This window comes from Hypomesus nipponensis, chromosome 6 (assembly GCF_054491055.1).
Source record: "Hypomesus nipponensis isolate SF chromosome 6, ASM5449105v1, whole genome shotgun sequence".
Lineage (NCBI taxonomy): Eukaryota > Metazoa > Chordata > Actinopteri > Osmeriformes > Osmeridae > Hypomesus > Hypomesus nipponensis.
Window position 1 is genome coordinate 9,689,144 of NC_140366.1, and position 14,076 is coordinate 9,703,219.

General features: G+C 53.6%; 1 protein-coding gene across 3 annotated transcripts in view; it reads left to right on the forward strand.

Annotated features, from left to right (window-relative positions):
• syne1a (spectrin repeat containing, nuclear envelope 1a) overlaps positions 1–14,076 on the forward strand; it is a 104,783-nt gene that overhangs the window by 77,163 nt on the left and 13,544 nt on the right. The window contains exons 101-130 of one of the 3 annotated variants that reach the window (XM_084700846.1): positions 120–251; positions 583–680; positions 888–1,035; positions 1,298–1,453; positions 1,780–1,926; positions 2,057–2,272; positions 2,359–2,460; positions 2,552–2,671; positions 2,896–3,096; positions 3,220–3,393; positions 3,841–3,972; positions 4,144–4,340; positions 4,678–4,810; positions 4,981–5,163; positions 5,336–5,485; positions 5,969–6,145; positions 6,259–6,414; positions 6,541–6,696; positions 6,861–7,031; positions 7,149–7,282; positions 7,444–7,648; positions 8,120–8,302; positions 8,431–8,577; positions 8,783–8,937; positions 9,284–9,431; positions 9,520–9,614; positions 9,756–10,041; positions 10,242–10,436; positions 12,064–12,189; positions 13,176–13,331. In XM_084700846.1, the coding sequence (XP_084556972.1) occupies positions 120–251; positions 583–680; positions 888–1,035; positions 1,298–1,453; positions 1,780–1,926; positions 2,057–2,272; positions 2,359–2,460; positions 2,552–2,671; positions 2,896–3,096; positions 3,220–3,393; positions 3,841–3,972; positions 4,144–4,340; positions 4,678–4,810; positions 4,981–5,163; positions 5,336–5,485; positions 5,969–6,145; positions 6,259–6,414; positions 6,541–6,696; positions 6,861–7,031; positions 7,149–7,282; positions 7,444–7,648; positions 8,120–8,302; positions 8,431–8,577; positions 8,783–8,937; positions 9,284–9,431; positions 9,520–9,614; positions 9,756–10,041; positions 10,242–10,436; positions 12,064–12,189; positions 13,176–13,331 (4,779 nt within the window). Of the gene's footprint in view, positions 1–119; positions 252–582; positions 681–887; positions 1,050–1,290; positions 1,454–1,758; positions 1,927–2,056; positions 2,273–2,358; positions 2,461–2,551; positions 2,672–2,895; positions 3,097–3,219; positions 3,394–3,840; positions 3,973–4,143; positions 4,341–4,677; positions 4,811–4,980; positions 5,164–5,335; positions 5,486–5,968; positions 6,146–6,258; positions 6,415–6,540; positions 6,697–6,860; positions 7,032–7,148; positions 7,283–7,443; positions 7,649–8,119; positions 8,303–8,430; positions 8,578–8,782; positions 8,938–9,283; positions 9,432–9,519; positions 9,615–9,755; positions 10,042–10,241; positions 10,437–12,063; positions 12,190–13,175; positions 13,332–13,939; positions 14,003–14,076 lie in introns of those variants that run through there. The other 2 variants (XM_084700845.1, XM_084700847.1) reach the window with 2 other exon arrangements.

A 14,076-nucleotide genomic window follows, 5' to 3' on the forward strand; every position in this document is an offset into this window, starting at 1 on the left:
AAGACCACTGAAGCGAATGAAGTCTTGCTGTGGAGGCATGTCACAGGAGACGTCCCTCCTGTCAACCATATCTCCAGTCCGCCTGACCCCTGACCTCTGTGTGTGTGTGTGTGTCCCAGGGCTCTCTGCAGGAGCAGGAGGACAGCGAGCCAGACTCGTCCCTGTCTCAGAGTCCTAACCTCCAGGACTGGTTGTCCCAGGCGCGCTCCACACGCACCCAGCAGCACCTCGACAACCTGCAGAGACAGAGGGTAGGAAGCCTTCAGTACACAACACCAGACATCGAATAGCTCTCATAGACCATATCATGGAATAGACTACAATACTACCATATTAAATATAGTCTGTGTCTACTGTATCTATGTTTAAACTCTCACCACTGTGTTCATTTGACTTACTTACACTACAGACTTAAAAGCTCATGCAGATGCTATAGAGTATGCTTCCTATACGTGTTGCACTATGCCTGTGGATGTGCTAGCTCCAGCATTTAGCAGGATGTGTACTGTAGAGAGCCAATGTAGGTGCCGTGGTCTGCCATGGTGTGTGTGTGGATGACAGCTGTGGTGTGCTGTTGTGCAGGAGCTGGAGGAGCAGCTGGCCGAGCAGAGGAGACTGCTGCGGTCTGTGGCCAGCGTGGGGGAGGACATCCTGGGCCTGAACACGCCCAACGGAGACAGGTGGGGTTTCACATCCTCCGACACACAGGTGACACGCACGTGTCTGTCTCTCACTCGCCCACAAAGACATATGCTTATTCATACTGTCTCTCTCTCTCTCTCTCTCTCTCTCTCTCTCTGTCTCTGTCTCTGTCTCTGTCTCTGTCTCTGTCTCTCTCTGTCTCTCTGTCTCTCTGTCTCTTCCGGGCCACCCTCCTCTCCTTCCAGCGAGGGCGGGGCCCCAGGAGTGCTGCTGGAGCCGGAGGTGCTGTCCCCTCAGGAGCAGCTGAGGCAGAGGTGGGAGAACCTGAACAGGGACCAGAGCACCAAGCTGCAGCTCTCCCTCAACTCCCTGGAGCAGGAGCAGCTCAGCTCGGTACGCCCACTGCTCCAGACCCCCCCTCGCCTTCACCACGCCTCCAATCCATCTGTTTAACCATCGGCCTGTGTGTTAGGCTGGTTCTCATGCTGTGCAGATCTCCTACAGTATAACACCACGCCTCAAATAACTGTTCAACTGTCAGTCTGTACATGTTCCTACGCATGTAAAAAAAAAAGAGCTTATATATCTTTCTGTAACAAGCTATCATAAGCCCTACCTGGCTGACATTCTGCCTCCCCGTGTCTCCTGGTCCCAGGGGCTTCACAGGTCACGTGTGTCCAGTCCGGGGGTGGTGTTCCGGGGGGAGGTTGTGGCTCAGGACCCCAGCTCTCCCAGGGCCCTGTTTGAGAGCTGCAGCCAGACCCTGGAGAAACTGGCACAGGAGGTAGCTCACACACACACATGCATAGACGCACACTCCTTCACATGCACTTTATAACACAAGAGCCACACATAGAATTCTCGCAGCTACAGCAAGAAGTTACATTGAGCTAATGGGCATTGTACTGGCTAAATCACACAGTTATACAGTACCCCAAGCTGCCGGGGGCCGCTCGTGAAATGTTTGTACTTCATTTCCCATGCACCTCTTTAGGTCCCTGATTTCTATGTACTGGAAGCGTCATGTAGACCCTTCAGTAAAACCCAGCAGTAGAGGGTCTCTATGTAACACCTTGAATGATGGCTGCTCCCTCTTGCTGTTCCCCGTCTCCACAGACAGGGGGCGTTGCGGGCGAGGCGGCGGCGGGCGGGGCGGCGGTGCAGCAGGAGCTGTACGCGGCGGTGTCAGCGGCCTCCTCCTGGCTAGACGGAGCGGAGAGCCAGGTCCTGACCGGCCCTGTGCTGCTGTCTGAGGACACAGAGACACAGCTGGGTCACATGGAGGTCGGAGGAACACGCACCGCAACACACGCACGCACACTGACGCATCTCATTATCGGGCCGAGCAAAACAAAGGCCTTCCATTTCACTGCAGTGCAGGCCTGTCATATGTGGGTGTGTCCTGTGTGTGCAGGGTCTGGGGAAGGAAGTGCGGGGTGTCAGCGGGGAGGTGAGCCAGTGCCGGGGCCTGGTGGCCGGGGTAGCAGGGCGGCTGTGTGGAGGGGAGGAGCAGGCCCTGATGGAGGACACCCTGGACGGACTTCAGGAGAGGCTGGGCCTGCTGGACTCCACCCTGGAGCAGCACTGTGACTGCATGAGGGACAGGCTGCAGGAGCACTCCACCTTCCAGGTATGACGCGTGTGTGTGTGTGTACAGAAGAAATGCGTTGTGTTTCGAGGTGGGGAGTGGCTCCATGTCTGTGCTGCCTCCCCCAGGCGGAGCTGAGGATACTGTTCACGGCCCTCGGCGAGAGCAAGCACCAGCTGCTGCAGAGGATGGCTGGAGTTGTGGACAGACCTGCCTCCAAACAGATAGAGGTAGGGTCACACACACACACACAGAGGCTCACACACTACACACGCATACACACCCGCATGCGGCTCTAAAGCGTGGCCGCTGCCTGTGCAGACTCTGTCCGAGGTGGAGGATGGCCTGAGGGAGTTTGAACAGAGGGTCTCGGAGCTTAGGGCCAGAGCAGAGGGGCTGCAGGCGGACCAGGTGTCCAACCAAGAGCTCCTCAAACTGCAGGTGAGCAGCCCTCCGACACTGCCCGTCTTCACCCTTCTCTCACCTCTACCGTCTGTTCTCATCTCTCAGTCTCTGGCAACATCCCCCCCCCTAGACTGTGATTCTACCGCTAAAATACTATACTGTATATCTGTATTTGTACTTGGTACTTGTAGTATGAAAATGCACTAGAACATAAATATGTCGCAAAACTCTTGTTGTGTATCACTGTTCTGTCACCTCAGGATGCGTATGAGGAGCTGGTTCTGATGGTAGGCGCCAGACGCAGCAGTCTGAACCACAGCCTGGTGCTGAAGGCCCAGTACGAGAGCGCCCTGCACGACCTCATCGACCTGGTCGACACGGCCCAAGACAAGATGGCTGCCGACCAGAAGATGACGGTGGGCTCCGTCATCGAAGTACAGATACTCCTGGACAAGCACAAGGTGAGCAGTCTCGGAGCAGAGATTGTGAGGAGGAAGGCGACGTGGATTGGTCACTAAACCTTGTTGGTTTGTATGCTTTTATCTATGTCCCTTTTCACCCCGTCCTGTAATCTCTCCTCCCAGGAGTTCTTCCAGGGTCTGGAGTGCCACATGATCTTGACCCAGACTCTGTACAGCAAGGTTAGCAGCCTGGTGGTGCAGAGGGAGAGCCAGGCCCTGGAGGAGACCCTGGCCCAGGCCCACTCTGTCCTCAAGCAGGCCCATCGCAGGGGGGTTGAGCTGGAGGGCATCCTGGAGGTGAGGGAGGGAGGGAGGGAGGGAGGGAGGGAGGGAGGGAGGGAGGGAGGGAGGGAGGGAGGGAGGGGAGGGAGGGAGGGAGGGAGGGAGGGAGGGAGGGAGGGAGGGAGGGAGGGAGGGAGGGAGGGAGGGAGGGAGGGAGGGAGGGAGGGAGGGAGGGAGGGAGGGAGGGAGGGAGGGAGGGGAAGTTGGAAGGGAGGTAGAGAGGGATAAATGCCTCCATCCATTTGGCTATTTTAGTTGTTGAAACTTGGCCACAGCTTTTAACGCCTGCCGACATGGAGGACACGCCTGCTACCAGGCTCCAGGTGTCTCTCTCACAGTAACCATGGTTTCAACAGGCTTTTATACAACTGGATTTGATGTCACTGGATTGGTAGATTAGAGCGGATGAACAAGTGGTGTCGTGTGATGAACGGTGAATGAGTCGTGCCCCTGTGTGTCCAGTCGTGGAGCAGGCTGGTGGAAGACTACCAGGGCCTGTGCAGACAGCTGGAGGCTGTGGAGTGTAGCATCCCCACGGTGGGCCTGGTGGAGGAGTCTGAGGACAGGCTCAGCGAAAGGATCGCTCTCTACCAGGTGCAGCACACACACAAACACACACACACGCAGACGAATACGCACATCCTGCGTACACATTCATGAATGAAACGCACGCCGAAGTTTGGGCAGCCATGTTTTTTCGTGATAATACTTCTCTACTCTAACCTCTTCCACCTTTCTCTATCATTCCCTCCCTCCCTCCCTCAGCGGCTGAAGGCCAGCCTGACGGAGCACCAGCCGCAGCTCTACCAGGTCCTGGAGGAGGGCAAGCGCCTGCTTCTGGGCATCTGCTGCTCAGACCTGGAGAACCAGCTGACCCAGCTGGGCGAGCACTGGCTCTGCTCCACCACCAAGGTCAACAAGGAGCTGCACCGCCTGGACTCCACCCTCAAACACTGGAGCAGGTCAGTCTGACAAACAGGCAGACCGGCGGGTGGGCAAGCGAGCAGGCGGACAGACGGGCATCGGGCAATGATTCCTAATGAGTTGCAGCTGGGTTGGGGGTCAGAAACGTACATGGACGTCTCATGGACATGGGTACCATTCATCAAGGTGGAATATCTCTTCTTGGGGACCAAAATTCTTTAGGACTTATAGGAGTTTAGGACTTGAACATTTTTCAGTTATGGGGAGATGGATGCAGGGTGGGTAGTAGGATGTTGAGGCGGTATGCAAGTGGTTGTTCTGAGGGTGTCCCAGACCTAATCAACCCCCCCCCCCCTTTGTCATGGCACCCCCCAGGTACCAGAGAGAGTCAGCAGAGCTGAGCCAGTGGTTACGGTTGGCTCTGGACCGTCTGGAGTTCTGGACCACCCAGTCGGTGACCGTACCTCAGGAACTAGAGACAGTCAGAGACCACCTCTACGCCTTCCTGGTGAGTGACGGCCCACAATGCACCTGGCCCGCGTGCCTCCCCTTAGCAGGGGGCGCAATAACAATGAATGATTCAATGATTACAAAATGAAGGCGGCCTACATTCTAGACAATGTCAAACAGAACCGCAGCTCATCCTCCATCTCTCTTCTCCCTCCGCCCGCGCCGCAGGAGTTCTCCAAGGAGGTGGACGCCAAGTCGTCTCTGCGCTCCTCGGTGTTGAGCACGGGGAACCAGCTGCTGAGGCTGAAGAGAGTGAACACGGCCGGGCTGAGGTCAGCGCTGGCCCAGGTGGACACCCAGTGGGCCGAGCTGCTCACGCGCATCCCTGTGGTCCAGGAGAAGCTGCACCAGGTAGGGCACCGCGTTCCGCTCCACGCATGTTCCCTGGGGGAGGACCTAGTAGCAGCAACCCAGGAGCAAAGTCGTTTCAAAGCAATGCATCTTCGTCTCCTCTTTATGACTCGTTCGATCTGGCTTTGCGAGCTATGACACGGGCCTGCTGTGTGGGTGTCCCTTCCTCCAGTTGCAGATGGAGAAGCTCGCGTCGCGCCACGCCATCGCCGAGCTCATGAGCTGGATCTCGCTCATGGAGAACGTCATCAAGGAGGACCAGCAAAGGATCCTGGGAGCTGTAGGCTCGGAGGCAGTCCAGAGCTACCTTCAGAAGTACAAGGTGAGAACTGGGCCTCTCATCCTACACAGTAGAGAGGACGGCTCTCTACAGAATAAAGAGATAATGTTAGTGATATTTCTCATCCTCTCATCCCTCCCTTTCTCCCTCCATCCTCCCCCTGTCTCCTTCCCTCCATCCTCCCCCTGTCTCCTTCCCTCCATCCTCCTCCTGTCTCCTTCCCTCCATCCTCTCCCTGTCTCCTTTCATCCATCCATCCTCTCCCCGTCTCCTTTCATCCATCCATCCTCCCCCTGTATCCTTCCCCCCATCATCCCCCTGTCTCCTTCTCTCCATCCTCCTCCTGTCTCCTTCCCTCCATCCTCTCCCTGTCTCCTTTCATCCATCCTCCCCCTGTATCCTTCCCCCCATCCTCCCCCTGTCTCCTTCCCTCCATCCTCTCCCTGTCTCCTTCCCTCCATCCTCCCCCTGTCTCCTTCCCTCCATCCTAACCCTGTCTCCTTCCCTTCATCCCTGTCCCTGCAGGGTTTCCGGATTGACCTGACGTGCAAGCAGCTGACGGTGGACTTTGTCAACCAGTCGGTGCTGCAGATCAGCAGTCAGGATGTGGAGGGCAAGCGCAGTGACAAGACCGACTTTGCTGAGAAGCTGGGGGCCATGAACAGACGCTGGCAGATACTGCAGGGACTCATCACAGAGAAGGTGGCTAGCTCGCCTCCTAGTGGTCTGGAGGGGGACAGTGTGTTCACACAGTACCCACAAATGCTTCCCTTTTTTACCACAGGTTTTTACAGGCTTTTCTGTGTCCTTCCCAGATCCAGTCGTTGGAGGGTCTGTTGGAGGGCTGGTTGGAGCATGAGAATGGAGTGCAGGCCCTGAGGACCTGGCTCTCCCTGCAGGAGGACAAGTTGAAGAAGAGACACAGGATAGAGGATGTAGCGTCAGTACAGAACGCACTGAAAGACTGTCAAGTAAGGACACGTTATCCCGTCGTTTTCTACACGGCACCCCCACCCGATACCCGATGAAACCTCCTTGCTTTAACCTCTGTGCTCTTCTTAACCATGTTTTTCACCCCGTCTTTTTTCACCCTTCAGGAGATGGAGGAGTTGGTGAAGGAGAAAGAGAAGGATCTAGAGAAGACTGAGGAGCGAGGGAACGCTCTCATCCAGGACAAAAAGGGCGAGGCCTGCTCGGTTGTCAAGGAGACCCTTAAAGAACTAAACCAGTCGTGGGCCAGCCTGGATAAGATGGTGGGTTTAAGATGGCCCCATGGTCGAGCTCATTGGTGTTTAAGCTTATTCATGAACTAAACAGACTCCTTCTTCACAAATAGAGGTTTGAAGACCTCAATCGACTTGTATTTTTACAGTCCGTACAGTATAATTGAAGCCGTGAGCCCCTCCCCCTCTGACAGATCAATCAGATGAAGGTCAGCCTGCGCTCAGTGCTGGAGCAGTGGACCCTGTACCGGCGGGCCGCGGAGGAGATCAACCGCTACGTGCTGGAGGGCCGCTACGCCGTCTCCCACCTCGGCCTGCTCACGGGCTCCCTGGAGGCCGTGCAGACGCAGGTGGAGAGCCTGGAGGTACAGACAGCCAAAACACGACACAGAGTTTCGGATGCTGTAGGTAAATGGTGGGAGTTTATTGGCCCTCTGTTCTTTAAAAAGAGGATTCCATTTGTGTGTGTGACTGTGGTTAAGAGCCTACAAGAGGAGTTGGACAAACAGGAGAGCAGTCTGAGGAAGTTTGGCTCCGTCACACACCAGCTCCTGACCGAGTGCCACCCGTCTGTGTCCGACACGCTCAACGGTGCCCTCCGTGACGTCAACATCAGGTAGGCCACACACGGGCTGTAGAGCTGAGACTAACAAGCAAGCACAGACTTACCGACACATTCTCCCTTCTAAAAAGCTCCAAAAAGGGCTCATAAGTTTGTTAGTCCCCCAATTGATTGTGGACCAGCTCCTAACCCCTGGTCTCTCCATCTGGCCCCAGGTGGAACGGGCTGCTGGAGCAGATCTCAGAGCAGCTGCGGAGCGGCCGGGGCCTGCTGGGGCTGTGGCAGCGCTACGGGGAGCTGTACGGTCAGAGCGTGGCGGCCGTGCAGAGGCAGGAGGAGAGGGCTGACCGGCTGCTGAAGAGCGCCACCGACAGGGACGTCACGGAGGAGGAGAGCAGCGCCTGGATCAGAGACTGCAGCGTGAGTGAGGCGGAGACGGAGGCGTCGTGTGACAGGATGAGCGGTTTGGCGGGGCGGAAGTGTCTGATATGGTTTTCCACGACGAGTGTTCTGATTCGTCTTTGTATTTTCCTGTTTATCCGATGTTTCAAGTCATCTCGTATGTACAGAATCGCCTAAAGTCACACGCTCACTCTCTCTCTCTGTCTAAGAAGGCAGACATGAGAAAAACAACTAACATAGTGCTGACCAGGGAGTTTATCTGATTTATACCATCCCTAACCTTCCAGCTGGGGGCCAAACTCCACCCTCTGTGTTTGTCTGAATACACACCAAGACCTCCAAGACAAAAGCCCTTTCACAGGGGAACAGCAGAGCACAAGACAAGCCCAGATGAACACCCCAGCAGTCTCCCAGGGAGAGGGTGGGCTCACTGCGGGCATGCTCTTTCGCTTGCATTTCATGCCGTCTGTGTGTGTTTGTGTTGTGCAGGAGTTGCTGGGAGGCCAGGTGTCTGTCCAGCGCTCCCTGCAGCAGCTGCAGGGGCTGGGGGAGGAGCTGAGCACCCAGGTGGACGCCTCCTCCTTGGCAGCCCTCCAATCAGACCGCCTGGCACTCACACATCGGCTAGCAACGCTGGAGCACGCCCTGCACAGGCAGCAGGAAGCACTGCAGGTAAGAGGAGAGCTGGACACACACGTACAGCACACACACACACAATCACGCACACACGCATGTACAGCATACACACACACACAGTCTCTGCTACTGTCTGTTCATAGCCCTCTCATGTGTGTCTGCAGAGTGGAGTCCAGGACTGTGAGGGTTTCTCCCAGCAGCTGGACTCTCTAACCCTCCTGGCCCAGGAGGCCGAGCAGGTTCTGAAGGAGTCCGACCCGCCGGGTTCCCCTGAACTCCCCATCCTCCTGGAGCGCATGGAGAAACTGAAGGTAAACATGGGTGACCTTTAGAATCCTAACCGAGCCCCCCTTATAACCCAAACAACCGTCTCTTTGGAAAAGCTTCTTTTCGGTAAACAAACAGTAGCATAGCTAATGTAATCCTTAGATGTTCTGCTAGCTGTGTCCTCCGCCACAGTAGCCTGTGCTAAACATCTGACCGTCCCTGTGTGTCCCCTCCCTCCCTCCCTCCCAGGTGCAGATGTTGAGGCTGAGCAGCCAGTCTCCAGATCTGGAGCGTGTTAACGAGCTGGCCTACAGGCTGCCCCTGAACGACCGGCAGATCAAGCAGCTGCAGAGCCTCAATAGGGCCTGGGCCACTCACTCTGCACACCTGGCGGAGAGGTTCAGGTAACGCTACGATCCTGCGCACACACACACACACACACACCTGGTCCAAAACACCCGTAGCCCCACACAAACTGATAAAAGAAGTTTGAAGTTAGCTGTTCCTCAAACTCTTGACTTCATCATTATTTCACTTTGCTTTCACCAATATCATGGTAAAATAATGGTCATCTTTCTTGTGTCATGAAGTTAATCACCTTCTATACTGAGGAAACAAAGTTGATTAGGGGCTTGATTTCAAAACAGGACACATCAGGGCTTGATTCATAAACAGGACACATCAGGGCTTGATTCATAAACAGTAGACGGTGTTGGTCTCACGTTCTCTTCTGTTTCTTCCGTCCTCCAGTAAGCAGCAGGCAGCGTTGCTACAGCAACAGAGCTTCCTCCAGAAGTGTGAGGCCTGGATGGACTTCCTGTCTCACACGGAGCAGAAGCTGGCCGCTGAGATCTCTGGGAACTACCACAGCCTGCTGGAGCAGCAGAGAGAACATGAGGTGAGTGTGTGAGTGTGTGTGTGTGTGTGTGTATGTTACTTTGGGTGGGTGTGGATGTGTGTTTATCTCTCCGTGTGTATCTTTACAGCTGTTCCAGGCAGAGATGTTTAGCAGGCAGCAGATTCTCTACTCAATCATAGGTGATGGACATCGCCTTCTGGACCAGGGACAGGTGGATGACAGGTAAACACGTACACACCCGCTAACCACTTTCTTTATCCCTCTCTCACTTTCTGTATCTACTCTCACGCACACACACACACACACACAAAGAGAACACACAAACACACACAAACAAGCACTCATTGTCCCTCCTCCCTGCAGAGATGACTTCAGCCTGAAGCTGGCTCTGCTCGGTAACCAATGGCAAGGCGTGGTGAGGCGGGCCCAGCAGCGGAGGGGGATCATTGACAGCTTGGTCCGCCAATGGCAGCGCTACACGGAGATGGCTGAGAAGCTGCGGCGCTGGCTGCAGGAAGTGTCTCGCGACCCGGACGTGCATCAGCCGGGGGAGCCGGTGGCCCTGCAGCAGGCCAGGACCATGCTGGACCAGGTCCAGGTGGGTCTCCCATACAGTCTGAAGGACCTCCGGCGAGACAGCCCCACACATGCAGCTAGTCCTCACAGCTCCTTTAGAAAAATCCTTCATTTTGTCATTGCGTTTTTTTTCTACCAGACGTTTCCACAGTTTGATTCACCCCTCCATGACCTCATCCCCACCATGGCCTTTTCTGGCTCTTTCTCTCCCTGCCCTCTATTCCAATGTTGACCTCTGACCCCAGATAACCTGTGTGTCCCCCCTTCCCCCAGCTGAGGGAGCGTGTGCTCCAGAGGCAGCAGGGCAGATACATCCTGGCCGTGGAGGCGGGGCGGGGCCTGTTGCTGTGGGCGGATCCCAGGGCGGAGTCAGCTCTGCAGACCGAGCTGACGGACATGCAGGAACGCTGGAGGCACGCCAGTCACCGATTGGACGAACAGAAGAGGGAGCTGCTCTGCCTACTAAAGGTTTGTTTACCTCCGAATCTCAAGCAAACGTGGTTAACCCTGGCTTAACATGCGGTGACCATGACTGGTTGTTATAGAAGGCTATACATACAGCACTGGTTAAATGGTTTGCTGTTGTCACTGTTGTTTGCAGTGTCCCCAGGGGCTGTATGGGTTATGTTAATACTAGCAGTTCTCCAACATGAGCTTTAGCTTGCTCTTTATCTCTCTCAGCTAACATGTCATGGAAGGTTATCTATGGAAACTTGCAATAGCAACTAGAAGCAAGTTTGTGTAGCTTAAATGCTTTACATATGATGTCAGATCAGAATTTGAATTGCCATTCTTTGCTTAGACAGATGTATAAACAAGGTCCGACTGCTATGTGTGCAGATCGGATATTGTGGTTTAACTAGCAGCAGACAATGACCACATTGCAGCAGATCTGACGATGCATAATGTAATGACCGAGCATGCTAGTTAACATTCCATCTCGTGCCTGATTAGCACTGAGGTTAGTTTTATATGCAGGACAGTGAGGCTGAACATGCTGCATATTTCATGTGATTCAGAGTGCACCTTACTACCAAGTCTGCAAATGAGAGAGATGGATGGCCGAATAGAGCACCTACACTATAGAAAGTGCACAGTCACACATGCGTACACACACAAGCAAGGGCATACGAGGTGATGAAACATCCACAAGATGTGAGCGAACACTTGCACACGCACACACATGCACTTACGCACTCATACACACACATGCACTTACGCACTCACACACACATACACACATGCACTTACACCTACACGTACACACACACAGGTTCCAGGCACTCTGTGCGGTCGGTCATAAGCAGTGCTGTATCCAACAGAGGCAAACAGGAACGAGTGACGCAGCTAGCAGCAGCAACCGAGATTTACGGGTTTTAGCAAAATATCTGTTCTAGCGCTATTTTCCGCAGCTGTCTCTCTCTCTTTATTTGCTATTCTCCTGCCATTTCTTTCTATTTCTCTCTCTCCTGCTGTCTGTTCCTTGTGTGTGATGACTGGATTCTAGCTACTGTTGCTAACTGTGTGTGCTGCTGTCTCACTGGGTCTGGCTCCTTCTTCAGGTATCATTGAGAAATGCTATTTCATTCTTCAAATCTGACCTTAATCCTGCATTTACTTTCATTCTGCTTCCGGTAATACCATAATCCTGTACACAGTTCTCAAAAGACATTATTGGCTCTGTGTCTAGTGGAGCTAGTGGATTAATTCTGTCTAGCTTTGCAGTTGCTGGGTAGTTTCATGGCAAAGGATATTTCTTTATGTGTGTGTGTGTGTGTGACTGAGAGGTTATTGTGGTCTGATTGCTGGGAGGACATGGATATTCTTTCTCTCTCGCTCTCTCTCTTGCTCTCTCGCACTCTCTCTCTTTCGTTCTCTTCACACTTAGAGCCTCTCTCACTCTCTCTCTCATATTCAGAGCCTCTCTCGCTCTCTCTCACACTCAGAGCCTCTCTCGCTCTCCCTGTCACCAACATTGCCGCAGCAGTAACAATTTACAGCCTCTGCTGTGTCATTGAATCTGGGCAGAGGCACCAGTGTGTGTGTGTGCGTGTGTTAACGATGTGTGTTGATATTTGTTTGCGTGCGCGTGCAGGACTGGGAGCGCTGTGAGAAGGGCATCGGCGTGTCGCTGGAGAAGCTCCGGGCCTTTAAGAGGAAGCTGTCTCTGGCCCTGCCTGACCACCACGAGGAGCTGCACTCTGAACAAGTCCGCTGCAAGGTGAGAAACCCAGCATCGCTCTCTCCCTCGCTCTCTTTGTCTCTCTCTCGCTTTTCTCTTTTTCTCTCTCTCTCTCGCTCTTCCTCTGCCTCTTCCTTGCACACATGCAAACGCACTCTGAAGGACTCGCCACAGTGACACGTCTCAACGAGAGGACACTGTCGATTTCTTCATTCTCTCTATGTTGCTATCTCTCTCACCCCCCCCCCCCCCCATTTCTCTCTCCTATGTTAATCTGAAAGATGGATACGATTGGTTTTGTTTTGTTGAGGTGAACTAAGTGCAGACTGACCCTGACTGTGTAGAGTCTTCTGATTCAGCAGTGATGCTGGTCAGGTTCTGTTGAGGCTCCATCTAGCAGTTGCAGCATCTCATTTGTGCTCATCATAATCCTGTGTGGTGTGGACTCACGCAGGGAGCACGCTCTGTTTGGTCAGGGCTCCTCCACACACACACACACGCACACAGCAAGACACACAGATCATGTTTCATGCATGACTTGTGCTCTGCTCCTTAGAGGGCGAGGGATGCTGGAATAGCAGCACAAAGTTTGCCTAGCATCAGCTGGGGAGAGAGAGAGAGAGACCTGGGGTGTGTGTGTGTGTGTGTGTGTGTGTGTGTCTGAGCATGCATTACGTAATAAACATCCTCTTTCTCAAACACGCATCATCAGGACACAGTGTAGCTCACTGTGGCAGAGAGGACAGAAGCATATCTGGCCAGGCCGTCTCCTGGTCCAACCCTGGCTTCTCTGGATTTAAACCCTTTCTATAGCATCACAGCTTTTGGTATTCTGTTTGTTGAGAATATATGAGATCCTTTAGTTTAGGAAGGTAGCTCCAAGCCTCTGTAAGCATTTCTGAAGTGACTCTTTCACTTCCTGTGTTGTAAGAGCTGAAACGAGGCTGTGTTTGGCTTATATGGTGAGAACTTGCTGCGTGCGCGTAAATGCTCTCTCTGACCACATTTGTGTCTCTGAATTGCAGGAGCTGGAAAGCACCGTTGAGGGCTGGACCGATGACCTCACTTCCTTGTTCTTGCTGAAGGACTCTCTGGGGGGTGTGGTCTGCCCAGATGACATCACCGTCCTGCAGGAACGTCTCTATCTGCTGCAGCGCCAGTGGGAGGAGATCTGCCACCAGGTAAACTCCTCCCCTACACATACACACACACATGCATACATACATACATACATAGAACAACCGACACAAACACACACACAATGCAATTGCAACACCTCCAATGCAGTGCACATAACCCACAAGAGGTGGTATTCCTATAAATATCATCATCTCATGTTCTCAGCGAGTATATGTTTAGAAGAACGTGTGCAAGTATATACTACATTCGAACACACCTACTGTAGGATTGTATGTTTCCTCTCTCCAGGCATTCTTACAACATTTCCTGTTTCCTAGCCCTTGCTTGGCTGGGGAGTGTGTGTCGCTGCTATCTCAGATACAAAGGGCATCTCCTCTGTGCCTTGGCCTGGGACACGTTGTACTGAGCTAGCTACAGTGTGAGCTAAAGTAAACATTGGGCTGTTTGTCTGTTTTAGCTGTCTTGGCTATCTTCGCTGTCTTAACTTGGGCACCGTCTATTTAGATTCATTCTGGCTAGCCTTGACACTGTCACAGCAGATTCTGCGTGGTTGATATAGTTCACCGGGCGACTCTTTAGTTGGTCTGTCTGTCGCTAACGCTACTAACGCAACATCAGCGTTGTTGTGTGTGGGATGTGCACAGTCCTGTTGCAGTGAGCCACAATAGACGGCTCATGGGACTTGTGAAGCAACTTTGGGATTGCAGTTGAAGTGAGTGTGCCCTCTCTTTTTATGGGCCGTTTTTTCTCACTATGTAGCCCTCTGTTAACCTCTGTTTCTGTCTT